We start from the raw sequence: 16,539 nt of genomic DNA, 5'->3' as shown, positions 1-16,539 counted from the left end.
TTGTAGATCTCTGTAGATCCTTTAGATCTGTGTGCGTGAGGTTGGCTTTAAACGCATGCGTTAGAATTTATTGTGTCAATAATGGAGTGACCGCCGCAGCCGTGTCGCGCGGTAGGGTTGGCACCTGACAGGTTTTTAACGATAATTTGTAATGATTAATTGTATGTATAAGCCATTAGCCTAGTGGTGAAACAGAGGAAGTTCTTAGTTCAGGTAAGTGTATAAATTATTTGTTCCCTTAACTTTTTTATTATTATTATATTTAGCCCACGACTGTGTCCCACAGCTGGGCACAGGCTCTTCTTGACTTCCTCATCTCCCTATCCTTTATAACTCCCTAAGCCTTAACATCTATAATCTTTTTCTTTTGTAAGAGAAATAAGATGTTTATTAACTCCCTTATTCATAACAAAAAACTTAACAGGCCTATGTTAACTAACAAATGCTTTGTCCCTTTCTAAAATACAAATGTCGAAATGACAGATAAGGACAAACGAATTTTAGCGGCATTTTAACTAAAATAGGTTTGATTGTCGTTTATGAATACTTTTTTTTTACTTTTTTTTTTTTTGGGGTTAGACTTTACGCGCACGTGTAATAAATACTTTATGTTGGATCTCAGTTGATTTCAAATTACGGGACTTTTCCTTTATATTTTAATGGGTATTCCCAAAAATTACAGCATGGTTTTCATTGACGTTGCATTATAGTACCAACCGTTTGAAGTTTCATGTCTAGAGTCACGGTTGAAATTTCGAGATTTTATCCCCTTCTTATGGAATTAAGTATATATAAAAATAGCTTATATGTTATTGCAAACGTCCATCTGTCTAAGTACTTTAATTTCATCTAAATCCGTCCAACCGTTTACCGTCCAACGAACTAAAAAACATACCTACATACACACACATACTCACAAATTTTCGCATTTCATATTCATACTGTATAGATTCAGGCGTTACTTTGCGGAGGTCTATGTTAAAATAAATGGAATATCTATTTTGCTCCTCCGCCAAGTAGTGAGGCCAAGTCGTGCGAAACAGCTACGTTTGAGTTGGAAAAAAAATGTTTTTTCATGCAATTTAACCCGCACTCCCTCCGCATAAAAAACATAAATAACCAACGCAAACGTAACTGAACCCACCACCAAGAGAACCACCACCACCAAACCATAAAACGTGTTTCGCTTCTCTCCGAAGCATCATCAGCGGTTGTTGACCCTACGCTGCTTGGTCGAAGAAATTGGTGGGTTAAATTGCATGAAAAAACTTTTTTCACACCTCTCCTTCAGAAAAGTAACTTTTCCTCCCTGACGAGAGGGAGCAAAGTGCAACTTTTCTGTTCAAGGCTTTTCTAAGTGTTTTATTGCAAATGTCAATTTTTGAAGTTGATAATTGTAAAGCCACGCTATTTTCTATGCTGGTTGTTCTTTAATAATATTCAGATTTTTTTTCAAGTTTCTTAATGCTCGTTGTGAAAAGTTGTATGAGCCACTCGGGAGCAAAATTATTTTCATCTTGGGCGTTAACACTTGAATCCCTCATTACGCTCAGGATTCTTCTTTAGAATCCCTCGCTACGCTCAGGATTCTATTGTAGAATCCTTCGCTACATTCTGGATTCAATGTACGCCCTCGCCGTAAATACACCATTTTGCTCCCTTGTGACACAAATAACTATTTCCAACTCAAACGTAGCTGTTTCGCACGACCTGGCCTCTCAACTTGGCGGGTAGCAAAACTGATATTCCATTAATTTATTTTTTCATATTCATATTCGTTTATTCATTGTAAAGTCATGTACATAGTTATAAAAGGTATTTCAGTTATTATCGGTCAGTCAATGAAGCCCTGCAAGGGCACGCAATAATAATAATTAGGTACGAAAAATTAAAGTAGGTACTAATTAAATTAGATTATTACAATGCTAAAAATTATTAGATATAATATGCTAAATTTTAACTCATTTATCTACACCCATATAGTAAATCCTCAATTATGCGTTCAAAAACCATAGGTAATGACCAGCCTTACGACATTAGATTCTATTATGGACAGTTGGAGCAGGGGGGGGAGGCGCCACTACCATGTGCAGCAGCAGGTCGTCGCGCGCGCTCGCAGCGGCGCAGCTCGTGGGGCAGACATACCTACCTAGTTAGAGTCAATGCAGGTTCTATGGTTCGCGGAACACATGATAGAGGATATAATATATGGATATAGATAAAATATTGTATGCAACTGTACGTAAATAGGCCTTAAAACACTCATGTGACCCGTTTCATAAACCCACACTCGTGTTTTAAGGACCCTACGATACAGTTGCATAAAATAGTAGTATAAGATTAGTACGATAATTATTATCTTGTCCCTACTTATTGTACTGGCAACCCTGCCTCCAATAATCGAATCGGTGGCGGCGCGCGCGCACAAAGAGCCGCTATCGCTGCGCAAGCGCTTCGGCCGGTGCCAGCAGGTGAGGTAATTACTTAGTAGGTACTTGTGCCGATTCGGGCGTCTTATGCCAAGCCTAAGGGTGGGCGACTAACCTATGCCAAATTAGCCTAAGGGTGGGTGGGCGACTTAGGCCCTTTTGGCCTTTGGGCCCATTGTCCACTAGACATGGGTGATCTCGACGATACTACGGTATCGGAATCGACTACACTTATCGACTCCAACTTCTTTATTGTATCCGGTACTTTCGAGCGATCATTAACTTGTTTGTTGCAAAGGCTAAGCGATTTCGGTCCGACCCGACTGAATCGGTTCTGTTCCAATCTCAGTACTGAACTGATCCGGACGGAGTCGGATTTTGACGAATCAGTACCTACTTGTATTTGTATACCTACTCGAGTACAGATTCGTCATAATAACGCTTTGGAGTCTGTGAGTCACTTCGGATTGGATTTACTACCGGCGTACCTGACCGGCTGGAAGCAATAGGGGCGAGATTGTTCTCTGGTCTGTGTTCATTGCGTGGGCGAGACATTCGTCGCACTTTGGTCACCTGGCAGCACACGCAATGAACTGTGAAAACGTTCGCCCGCCGCCTGTCCCGCTAACCGTTGGTATCCACGTCGCGGTAGACACAAGGATAGAACATCCCTCCGCAAGGACAGCGGTTCAACCCGACTAGAAGATCCCACACATAGAGTTACCTATATTTACCATAATAAATCGACGCCGTGGAAGCCTAGTGGTTTGCCCTGACCTTTTAAGTCAAGCCGCGGGTTCAAACCAAGGCTCGCACCTCTGCTTTTTTCTTAATTTATCTGCGGAATCACCGAATCGCACATCAAATTCATAACGAATTTTTGTGGTGAAGGATAACATCTCGATTCTCGAGGGAACCTACATACAATACACCTGCGAATCAATTTAAATGGTATGTGTGTGAAGTTCTCGATTCGCACTGGGCTACTTGTAAACTACAGCACAATTCCTTTTATTCTGAGAGGAAGCTTGTGCCCACCGTGGGACATATTTAGCCCAGAGATAGTACCAGAAGAGAGCTGTTTTTTTAAATTTGAAATTGTTTTTCTATCAAACAAGAGCTGCAAACAAGTCAGAGGTATTTTTTCGTGGCTCCTATACCACGCACCGTCAAAAGCGCCGCGTGAGCTCAAAAAAGACCTGTCCTTTTTTGTTTTTAAAAGGTTTTTTAATGGGCAAAGATCGGGACGTGTCACGGAGACGCTGGGTCATTTATGGTCGGTATTACGACGCAAACAGCCCCTGTCAATATCCGGCAATGCTAAGTAGCAGAGGATTTTTGGGACATGTTTGGAAACTGGTAGATGCTAGAAGGTTTTTGCAGTTAAATTGAAGTTTGCTGTTTCATTTTGGCTATCAAAATGTTAAGTTACAAATAAATTAATAGAAAATGCCATGCGAGTTAACAACGCATGTAAAACTTTTTATACCACTACCTACATAAAATTTTAATTAGGTAATAAAATAAGTTTTTGAAAAAAATGTACTTCTGACAGTTCTTTTTGTAACCGTACTTGACACATCATTCAAACTTTCATACCAAATTTCATGTCAATTCGATCCCTAGAAGTGGGCGAAATTGGTCTTGCAAGATTTGACCCGAATCACCCCTAACAAACAAACATGGCAGTCTTTGAACTGCGGGCGACTAACTCACACAGTTGATGTCTTCATCGATTTAATAGACAATAAATATTATATCGATTTTATAGCAATTTTAAAGCTATCAAATTAGACTCAATTTGAACAAAGTCGAAAGCAGGGTCGCACGGAATAACGTCACTAGGTACTTTTCAATAAGTTTCTATTAAAAAAAAGCCAAGTGCGAGTCGGACTCGCGCGCCGAGGGTTCCGTATAAATATTTTTATTATATGATGTAACAAAATTTACGGTTTTCACAATTTTTCCTTTATCTTTTTTATAAGACGTTGCTTCGTACCAAATATTAAGATTCTGAGTTCTCGGGAAGTACCCTGTAAGGCTTTGATACCCTTGTGAGTTTCGAAAATTTTCGGAAATTTGCGACATAAACGGCTGTATCTTTTGATTGCGTTGGCTTAGAAGTTTGATTTTTTCACAACTCCAAGGGACAGTGGACTTGAGTATTTGATATCAATTTCAGCTTGATACCTCTACGCGTTCCTGAGAAAAATGGTCTTGACAGACGGACGGACGGACAACAAAGTGATCCTATAAGGATTCCGTTTTTTCCTTTCGAGGTACGGAACCCTAAAAACGAGCTTTTTCGCTGGTTGTAAGTACTTTTTGTTGACTCTACTTGTGCTGTCATCCAACTGGCATACGTTTCCTTCAAGTCAATCCGACCTCTAGAAGTGGGTCAAACTGAACTTGCAAGATTTGCCCCAACCAATACAAGTATGCTTGTAAAAAAAAATACAGTAAAGTCAGCTGCATTAATATCTGCCACAGCGGAGCGTGCAAAAATATCTGACACATCCTACTAACCCTGGAAATAGAGTCGTATCAGATATTTATGCGCGCTTTCGTCAGATATTAGTCAAAATTAATCATTTTTCTGAGTGAAAACCTCACAAACGTTATTTCAAGTGTTCATTTTGTTGACTTATTACACGTAAGGTAATTGTAATATAACCCATAACCGAATAGTTATCAGATAACACTAATGATTTCAAACCCTGGTAGAAAGTCACCCTGGTTTATAATAACTTTACCCGCACTTACAAGCATGGAATGACGAATCAATCGCACGCGCAGTAATCTCCCATCTGACACAAAGTCGCCATCTACTGGATGTGGATACAGACGTGATGCGCGACTTATCTGATGGACGGTGGAGCCAGGAAACACACTCATTACACGTTTGAAGATAATTACAATTAAAACTAGCTTCATAAAAGGAAAAAAATAATCCTACGAATAATAATCCATACTTCCATACTAATATTATAAATGCGAAAGTGTGTTTGTGTGTTTGTCCGTCTTTCACGCCGTAACGGAGCGACAGATCGACGTGATTTTTGGCATAGAGATAGTTTATGGGCCGAGAGTGATATTACTCCTACTTTTTATCCCGGGAAAATGCGCAGTTCCCGTGGGAACAGCGCGCGATAACCGAATACCACGCGGGCGGAGCCGCGGGCAAAAGCTCTGTTTGTTACTTAATCACGTCTAAACCGCTGAACCAATTTAGATGAAATTCGGTATACAGATAGTTTGAGTTCCAGGGAAGGACATAGGATAGTTTTTATCCCGGAAAATTTCATATTTCCATCGGGATAGTGAAAATCGAATTCTACGCGGACGGAGTAGTGGACAGGCTAGTGGGTACATAATTGAATAGTTCGTGTTGAGTACTTGAGTTGTATTCAGTGGGTTGGGTATTAAAAAAAACTTATCCAAGGAATGTGTATGCCAAATCATGTCTCAAGTCCACAACTTGATAAGATCCAATTATACTATTCGATATTTATTAGTGATGTTTTCGTCTATTCTTTGTCTTTCTTCTTTCTTCGGGGCTGTTGTAGCTGGGGGGATATTGTATCTGAGCCATCTGCAGAGCTACTACGAAACTCGAAACTCGAAGTTCGTGTCGTGCGGTCCCTCTGACACTTATACTATTAAATACGAGAGCGAGAGGGACGGTACGATACGAACCTCGAGTTTCAAGTTTCGTAGTAGCCCTGCTGATGGCGTCCTTACGCCATATTCGCCATGTTCATGTGTGTTGTATGAAGACAGTCTTCTGGCAAACAGAACGTGAAATGGCCGAGAAGAACATGGCGTCGTAAGGACGCCATCAGACGGCTCAGATCCAATATCCCCCCAGCTACAATAGCCCCGGGTCAAAGTCAAAGTCAAGTCAAAATATCTTTATTCAATTTAGGCTATAACAAGCTCTTATGAATGTCAAAAAAATCTACCACCGGTTCGGAAAAGCCTCTGTTGAGAAGAATCCAGCAAGAAACTCAACGAGGTCTATTTTTTTTTAAAACAGATTTACAATTAAATACCTTCATCACGTCACCTTACCTGATGCATTTTTCTGTGTAACAAAACCACTAGGCTACCATGGCTTTTTAATCGCTCTTTTAATAGCCCTCAACTGCACAGTAGCCTGTACTAGTTTATCGATGGATTGATAAAATTGCAGAGTGACTTGTAAGAATTCCGTTCTCACGAGACTAATCTAGCCTTTAATTTTTTATTCCATTATTACTCCACTGAAGGCAAAGGCTATCCTTTCTCTCTGCCACGAAAATGTCATCCATAGTCAGAGGGCCTACTCCGAAATTTGAAAATTGAAGTTCGTATCGTACCGTCCCTCTCACTCCCGTATTAAATAGGTAGTATAAGCGTCAGAGGACGGAATGACACGAATTTCGAATTTCGTAGTAGCCCCGCAGGATCTGACTAAAACTGCCAAAAAGGGGGGGAAATAAATGACATTCGGGCAGTAATTAAACTAATTTGGAGAATTAACATAAATCTACTTGTAGCTAAGATCGAATCAAAAAGGTGCTAGAATATATAGCCACTAAAATTCTCTTTATTTTGCGCGCTTTTACCAATAATGTAGCAATCCCAGAAATGCTCGAGTTTATCAGCAAATAAACAGTAAGTATTGTAAATTTTCGCCGTAATTATTACCTTTTTTTGTAACACGTACGGAAAGGAAAAAGTGTGACATGGATGCCTTATTTCGACAGTGTAAAAACTCCGCCAAGTTCTCGAGCCCGCATATCCTAAAAGCGAAGCATCTTTATCTCCAAAAGCTCCTCTAGTTAATAAAAGCCTGCAACCTGTTAACGGGCGCAAACATATCCCAACAATACGCTATTTTCGTCCCAGACTCTATTTACCCCATATTTACCCTTCCTATTACCGCCCAAGGGCCTTTAGTTCGTACCGCGGTAGGACCTGCTAATTCCAAACCTCCATCCTTAACAAACAAGTTTTAAACTAACAATAACTCATACGGGTCAGAATTCCATCAAAAAGTGATCTTGGATTCATATGAGTGTATAAGCGATTCCGGTCTTTATCGGCAGTGTTAAGTCGGCCGTTTTGTTTGTCGACTGGTTAGAGTCGGAGTTGTGTTTTGTTTCGCTTTTTACCTACAGAGCGGATAGAGATGGCTGAACGGTAATTGATTGAGTAATAAGTGTCTAATTTATTGAGACTGGGTGGAGGCAAATGCAGGGGATTAATTAAAGAAAACAATGTAGTCTGAGAAGCTGAATGAACGACTGACTGACTGACATAACAACGCACAGCCCAAGCTACATACATCTACTACATCTGTGTCCCATGATCGCTACAATATTGTCGTCTTCAAATCGTGGGTGAGTGGGCATTTATTGGGCAAGCGTGCTCCATCTTAGTACACATCTTTGCTTACCACCACGCGTGTTTGTTGTCAAACGCAATCCTATTTCTGCGTGCAAAAATAACTGACACTGGTCTACTGGCCCTAGAAATAGAGTCGTATCAGATACCGTGAACTGCTTCAACTTTGCCCTCTGGCCCCAACATTGCCTGAGTTGATTTAGAGTCGATAACTTAGCACTCTTATAGGTTTTAAACTTTTATCTACACGGGAATTATTATTACGCGGGGATAAAAGTTTTAAAACCTTAAGGTGGCTAAGTTATCGACTCTAAATAGAATCAGGCAATGTTGGGGCCAGAGGGCAAAGTTGAAGCAGTTTACGGTATAATGCACGCTTTGTTGACGCCTGGCCCTACGAAGTCCAAAATTCGAACGTCGTATCTTGCCGTCCCGCTGACGCTTATATTATTGAATACGAGAATGAGAGGGACGGCAAGATATGAACTTCAATTTCATAAAAAATAATAATACGAAGGCATAAATACAGCGTCAAATATACATCGACCTTAGTTAGTGGCATAAAATGTATGGATATTTTTGAAATGTTGGTAACCTATATATATTTATGCCCTTGACTGCAATACGAACTTTGAATTTTATAGTAGGGCCCAAGATATTGGGTGCTGGTGACTGTCCGTCAAAACATGTCGATCCTTATCCAGCCGCGACTTAGCGCTGCCCGGTAGGACGTCGGATTAGCGGGAGGAGATAAGATGCTGGCAGCACACCGGGCTTTACTGAGCTTATTGAGGACGCTTGTTTGTTTTTCAAATGGTTTATAAAAAGAAGGTACGCTTGGGCAAGTAGGTACATTCGAAGCTAAATCACGTACCTAAGAGTAGAACCTTTTCGTTACAAATTACATGTTGATATTCAATGTCTGCCGCATAAATCATCGTAAAATTTCAATGCAGTTCAGTGAGGGCTATCGTTTTTTGTCTTTCTAGATGGCGCCACTGTTGCGTGAGGTTTTAAGTGTGGCTTTCAAAGTCTTAAAATATTGCGGGCGGGAAAACAAAGTTTAGATTAAAATCATATTTAATACACCTTAAAACCGTACCATAAAAATATTGAGCAACCACAGTGTTGCGTAGTCCCGTTTTGTTCGGAAAAAAAGGGACAAAGTTTCCGAAAGACAAAACTATCTCAAAATACAGACATTCATTGCCCCGGAAAGCATATTTGCCATAATTAATTTCAGGTAATGCAAAATATTCACAAAATTATTCTAACTATAGATAAATCCGCGTGGCTCACCCAAAAACTGTGAGATCTGATGATATTTCGGAGACCTCACGCTACACTAGTGCCTCTAGCGGCGAATTCATACGCGATAGCCCTCATTTCATCGACTGTGCAGTCAAACGCAAAGATATCGAAAAGGCCAAAGTTACAAAAATATGTATACACGGCTGTTTTTGCAAATTTGGCCGTGTCTATATCTTTGCACTGACTGTACTTACGTAAGCACGAACTAGCAAAAAACCAAAAAAAAATTCGAAACTTGCTTTTGCCTGCATATGCAGGTGGAAGGACCTTGTGCAAGGTCCGCCCGGATTGCTACCACGATCTTGCTCGCTAATCCTGCCGTGAAGCAGCAGTGCTTGCACTGTTGTGTTTCGGCGTGGAGAGCAAGACAACCGGTGAAATTACTGGCACGTGAGGTATCCCATCTTAGACCTCTAGGTTGGCAACGCGTCTGCAATACCCCTGGTGTTGCAGATGTTTATGGGCGGTGGTGATCTCTTACCATCAGGAGACCTACTTGCTCGTTTGCCATCCAGTCGAATAAAAAAAAATTAATAAACTATCCTATGTCGTTCCCAGGATCTTGATTCCATTTTAAAGCAGAGTTTCCACCAATAATGAGGGAAACGAGGATGTGTTTTTCATGGACCAATAGAAACGCTTCATTTAGAAAGAAAGAAAGGTTTATTTTGGCTCCATAAGTACCACCTAAAACTAAGACTAAAACTAGCACTAAAACTATGTTACTTGGTGACACGGCAGGATACCAAATTTACACATCCTTGATTCTTTTGCCGTTTTTTGCTAATGTCTAATGTTGTATAGATAATGGTACGGAACCCTTCGTTCACAAGTCCGAGTCGCACTTGGCCGGTGTTTTACATTGCTGGTTCTGATGATAGAGCAGACAGACTTTTGGTCTTGTTAGAATAGAACTTGCCCTTTGTTGTTGGGTCAAATCATGCAAGTTTCTTTTAACCTTCTAGTGGTGGGTTGGACTTGAAATTTGGTATACATGTTCGAGTTGGATGACAATGCAAGTCAAGAAAAAATTGGTACCTACAGTCAGCAAAAAAAAGCTTTAATGTTTTAATGTTTATTTGGGTACAAACGGTACAATATGGCTGATTACAAATGAAAACTTAGCTAATACACCAACCAGTAAAGTTACCACAGGTTAATATTACATATTACTAACCTTGTATTCTATTTTTTTACTATTAATTTTTGCTAAAATTTTACTTATAGGTACTCTGTTTACTTTATAAATAGCTCATGAAAATAATATATCCCACTTATATTAGGTAGGTATAATATAAATGCGAAAGTTTATGTGTGTGTGTGTGTGTGTGTGTGTGTGTGTATGCTTGTTACTCCTTCACGCTAAAACGGCTGGCCGGATTTGGATGAAATTTGATATGTAGTGATAGTGTAGATAGCTGGACATCTGAAATAACATATAGGCTACATTTTCGGGGTAGGGTTAAAATCTCGAAATAACAACCGTTGGGCTTAGTCACGAAATTTGGCATAGTGGCTAATGCAATGTCAATGAAAACCACGTTGTAATTTTCGGGAATTCCCGCGGGAATTTTGTAAAATCCCGAAATGGCAATTCAACTGCTGTATCTAATGATTTACGCGAGCGAAGCCGCGGTAGACTCTAGTATGTAATAAATTATGTAGCAATAAATTATTCCCGCTCAGTGTGCCCCAGCGATTCAAAAAGGTACAAAACCCGCCCAGTAGCCGTCGGCTTTATGATGGAGCGAGGGGCAAAAAGTTAATCTGAATACGTATTGACTGGATCAATGGTTTGATACTATGTTGCCCTGAGCAGCTTAGCTCATGGTTCCGACAGGTTAATAATAAAAATAAAACAAATTTGAACCGATTTCCAAAAAAAACTCGCCAAGTTTATGTCGAGTACCGAAGGTTACATATAAATTAATAGTTAGGTATGTAATATCTCGCGGCAGGTCACCCATGCGTTGGACGGACCAAGTTAAAGCTGAACTCAACGGTCCACTCCACGAGTGTTCGAGAAGGGCTGCAGTACGGGACGAATGGCGACGGATTGTACAGCTTGCCACCACCCCTGATGTGACGACCACGACCACTCTGCCAAGAGTGTGACGACCAAGAAGAAGAATCTACAATCTCAGCCATTGACCAAGCGAATTAGCTCGTTGAATTGGCAATGGGCAGGCCATATAGCACGGAGAACAGATGGCCGTTGGGGCCGAAACGTTCTAGAGTGGAGACCGCGGATCGGCAAACGCAGCGTAGGACGTCCACCAACGAGATGGACGGATGACCTGGTAAGGCCGCGGTTCACGGTGGATGCAAGCTGCTGCCAATTGAAGCAATAGGAGGTCTATGGGGGAGGCCTAAGTCCAACAGTGGACGTCCTACGGCTGAGATGATGATCTACTATCTATGAATATATAGTCTTAGCAGAGCCTTTGAGATTTTGAGACTTTTCTTAATGGTTGTGTTATATATAAAAGCTACTCAGACCCAATTTCATAATGTAAACGTAAAGTAGGTGCCTAATTCTAAATAATTACTTAAAGAGATGAGATCTGTACCGATTTTTTTTCTATGTCCAGATAGACATCGGCGGACCGTGATGATGATAGAACATCGGACCTATAGAAGGCTCAGTAAAAATTAACCAACCATTTGATTAACAAACAGAGTTCCAATTAAAATAACTATGCCACCTGTGAAAGTCGATCTGAACTAATAAACGTCTCTACGTACCGTTAAATTAATATTTAAAACAGTATTTGCTGTTTGCTTCTATACAAATTCCTTCACACTTGGATACGTGACAGACCGACAGACAAACGTTCTCACGATTAGCAAATAATCGTATTAGATATCGATGTTTTTTAATTGATCCGAGACGCGTGAGAATATAGTGTGGAAATTATGGAAAATGGTACAGGTATGTGGTGTAGAAAGTGCCTTAGACTGTTAGCACCAGAGATGAGCGAGTGTGCTTAGAGGAATGTGTTTTTCATGAACCAATAGAAAAGCTTCATTTTCCTAGCCTCGCTCCGCTCAGTTGTTTCGATTTGAGCTGTGCTGTGCGAGGATAAAGACTGTCCACGATAAAATCCGTCCGGGCATGCCTGATCAGTGCCCTTAGTGTAAGTTATCGGTTACAAAAAATACGTCTCGATCGCGTTCGCGTTAAAATTCTCAATTTGTATGGAAACACGAACATCGCAAACGTACCGCTAGAGGCGCTGTTCATGTTTGCATACAAATTGAGATTTTAATTATTATTTTGTAACCGAAAACTTACACTAAGGGCACTGGTGTATCTTTGTAATGAATACTAATTTTCAAGCAGATTTTTGTAATAGTCAGTGGTTATGAAACTACTTAATAATTGTTATGTTAGAGCGACTGTGAGTTTTAGCTTTATGTATTTCACTGTGCCTAAATTACTTTGTATCTTCACTCGTTTTCAACTTCAATGCCACAATTGTATTTATATTTTCACAAGCTGTTTTACGCTCATTAGGATATTATCTTTCCAATAAAAATCACTATGTTTTCTACTTGGGGGAGTCGTGAAAACTTTCTAATCCAAGCATCAAAAGTAGTTTTTATATTAGAGGCATTTTTCTGTCAAAAAGGCAAATTCACCAAAAACACCTCGATCTGAAGTCAATTCGAAAAATATTAGCTGCCGTGAATAAGACATGGTTATAAGCTATGAAGTGGACTGTCCAATTTAAAAAAATATATAAACTTTACAAAGTTCAATATTTCAAAACGGCTGAACTGATTTTGATGAAACATACCTGAGAACCATCGCTAGAAAACCTGCTTTCAATAAAAAAACCGCATTCAAATCGGTCCACCCGTTTAAGAGCTACCACGTGCGACGTGCCACAGACAGACAGACGGACACACACAGCGGCCAAACTTATAACTCCCCTCGTTTTGTGTCGGGGGTTAAAAACACATTCTTCCCAACACATCCTCATATTTGGTGGAAACGTAGCCAGGCTAAGTTTCCATTAGAGCTATACGATACGCGAGATATAGAAGCGGTGTACAAAGTAAAATCCAATAGCAAAGCTACACTGAACAAGGCTGAGAAAATAAACCTCTACACCTTTACACCTCAGCAGGGTTCCTACGAAACTCGAAACTCGAAGTTCGTGTCGTGCGGTCCCTCTGACACTTATACTATTTAATACGAGAGCGAGAGGGACGGTACGATACGAACTTCGAGTTTCGTAGTAGCCCTGCAGGACTTTTTTTGCTTACAAGTGTTTTATTAATCCTTCGCTGCAAAAAAGCTTTAGGTACCTAGGTAAGAACAACTGTCAAAAAAAAAGTATGCACAAGAACTTCGACAAAGTGACTTTTCTTAGCAAACCAGAGCTGCTTACGACACTATTTACGCTTTCCCGGAGGCCTACAACTTTCCCCTGAATGAGAAGTGGTTCCGTAGCACCGGACACTGAATTTACGCGGCCTAACCCCTTTACCTTAACCCTCACACAAACAACCTAAACCCAAACTCCACGTTATCGACTGTCCCCCATAAAAGACCTATAATGTCTTCGAAAAAAAAAACAAAAGAAATGTTCCGAACGTTATCTCTGGTCGGCGCCAGTGGCAGAGAGCAGAGCTTTTTTTTGAAGCAAAAATCCCGTCGCGCTGGACTGGTAATTGACAGAATTTACGCAGCCGATAAGACGGTTTATATTGTTATAACCCGTTTGGCTTAGGGAATGAGTGAACGCCTTTCGGTTTCTAAAGATTTCGAGCGTTGGTTTTTGAACGGACGGAAGGTTTAGGTAAAAGGGAAAGGCGATTTGATTTTTGAAATTGGAACGTTCTTCACTTTTTAACTTATTTCTCTATGTCTAATGACCAGATCTGTAGATAGATATAATTTAATATTGTAATAAAAATAAATTGAGTAGGATTGGAAAATATTTTGCGAATTACACGAAAAAAAAGTAAAAATACAATATAATAACAATAATATTACAGAATAAAATGTTCTATGTTGCAGCTGGTGTCCCTATGATTATTATTTGCCTTTATACATTTTCTTCGAATCGAATTATTCTCTTCGATTAAAGGATAATAAATACTCATATAATTGGAAGAATAAATAGTAACTTTAAAAACTGCAGACCTCATCATGATCAAAATACAAATCGAACATCAACAGAAGAAGAATAATCTAATAGGGCAAAAACTGCAAAATACAATAAACCGCCCACTAAACCAAAAACGATTAAAATAAAACACCCTGCATACTCCCGCCCATTTGACAGCTGTCAAATTAAACTGACAGCTTCATAACTTCTTTTAAGGCGATGACAATGTTTTTTTCGGCCAGTTGCAAAATACTTTGTGCCGAGGTGACGTGGTTCGCTATTATGTTGGTATTTGTGATGTTAGGCTGATAAGGGTGGCGCCTTGGTCCCTGCACGTGCCATGGACATGCGTCAACTCTACCTGCTAATTTGTCTTTGTTTCCTATTAGTTTTTACGAGTGTATGGGTCAGTTCTGACAATTTCACTTCAAGACATTTTCTAATAAATTGCTACGTAAGGTAAATGTCACAGTAAGTTAAACTTTAGTGTGTTATTTATGATTGTGACTCATTTTGTTATTATGAATCATCGTTATAACAAGTTTTGGTATAGGATAATTAGCACTGTGTAATAAATACATGAGAATGTAGTATGCCATCCTTACAATAAGTTCTTTCATTGCATACCTACCTATTATCATGTAGTGAACACAGTTTGTCAAATTTTCCAAATTTCAACAACTTACCATTTTCTCCAGTAGGTAGATACCCAGTCAAGAGAAAAATGAATAGTGCTACAAAATCACGTTCTTTTTGAGTTGAGAAACCCAAAAATTGTTTACGAATTGATATTTTACGGTAAAATTAATCCACTAATAAATTCCCACGGAGCATAATGTTAGTAGGTACCTATACTAGTAATAACATAATATTATTATAAAGATAAGAAAGTTAAAGGACATGCCTAATAGGAATAAAATAATTGGATAAGCCTTGAATGAATTCATTTAATACACATAATTTTATAGATAAACTTAAAAGGTCAGCTGACTTATTAAAAATAACTGTTTCCGCTGTGTCACAAGCTAAATCCACTACATTAATTTACACTGGTTAATATTACAGAGTTGAATTTTGTTTCTGTGTTCGTTTGTTAATGAAGAGCTAATTGTAAATATTAATTGTAGACATTTTAGTTTTCAAACTGTAACTAAACGAAGATTTTAGTGCTGTGAACCGATATCAAAATACATTTTAATTGCCTGTATAATATAAAACAAAATAAAGTAACAAACTAAAATTTTAGTTTCTTAAAATACAAAGCTCATAATACGGGACTTAGTATTAATAAGTCACCATTTTGCGAATAAATGTTGTTGCAAAATTTATAAAAATGAACATTAATTTAAAACTGTATCAAAATAAATAGTACCGTAATACGTAAAGAAAATATTCAATTTACTCTATTTACATATATTACTTAAGAGCAAAATCTGTAATTTTTTAGGTTTTTGAAGGTTAATATATCTTTTAATAATTCATTTATGAAAAAAAGAAAAGCATAGAACATTGTAAATAGCGGCCATAATTTTTTGGAAAAATTGCTCTACTGGCATTATCCAGGAAGAAAACAGGGGACTTTTCTTCTCTTAAATCATATAAACGCACAATACAGACAGTACAAACTAACATATTTATTTTGAAAGCATAACCATCGTCAGTTGTTTTAAAATCCGATGAAATACCTATCAGCCTACCAGGAAAAAAATGATTTTATTTATATGTATATGTAAATAGTTTATTAAGATAACTTTAAATTAATAACTTTTAAATAATAAATAGGTCACCAACCCAAACAATAGTCGAAAGTGATGTCATTGTCAAATGAAATCCGATTCCTTTTTCAAACGGGATTAACTTCCCCAATCAAAAGTCAACTTATCTTTAAGTATTAAGAAAAGAATTTCCGTGATTGTTTTGAAAAAAAAGCAGGCGCCATCATTTTTGTCGCCAAGGCTTGGCGTCGAACATCCGGAGTTTTTTTAATCTCGGTCAGTCCATGGCGTTAAAATTTTTTTCGTTTCGAGTGTAGTTGCCCTAATGATTTTATTGTGTACTTGTCTTGGCTGACGTTTGGTTTTTTAGGTAGCATAAGGATCTACTTAGAGACTTAGAGAAGAGAGAGTGTTGTTTCTAAAATGATCCAAAAACAGTTATAGATCGAAGAAGCCAATATACACTTTCAAAGTAATATTTTTGAAAGCTTTTAATTAACTAGCCTGTTGGTTAGGGCCAAATTTCGAGAATCGAATAAGTATATCTCACTGCCTGTGGACGGATTAATTTGAGAT

The 16,539-nt window shown here is 38.9% G+C and overlaps 1 protein-coding gene across 1 annotated transcript in view; it reads left to right on the top strand.

Moving 5' to 3' along the window:
• Positions 1 to 7,602: 7,602 nt before the first annotated feature.
• Positions 7,603 to 16,539, top strand: part of LOC141440157 (insulin gene enhancer protein ISL-1-like) — a 27,899-nt gene continuing 18,962 nt past the window's right edge. The window contains 1 exon segment of the mRNA XM_074104620.1: positions 7,603 to 7,613. Within this exon segment, the coding sequence (XP_073960721.1) occupies positions 7,603 to 7,613 (11 nt within the window).

This window comes from Choristoneura fumiferana, chromosome 22 (assembly GCF_025370935.1).
Source record: "Choristoneura fumiferana chromosome 22, NRCan_CFum_1, whole genome shotgun sequence".
Classification (NCBI taxonomy): Eukaryota; Metazoa; Arthropoda; class Insecta; order Lepidoptera; family Tortricidae; genus Choristoneura; species Choristoneura fumiferana.
Note: the sequence above shows the minus strand (reverse complement) of the source record. Positions and strands in the feature narration are given on the sequence as shown.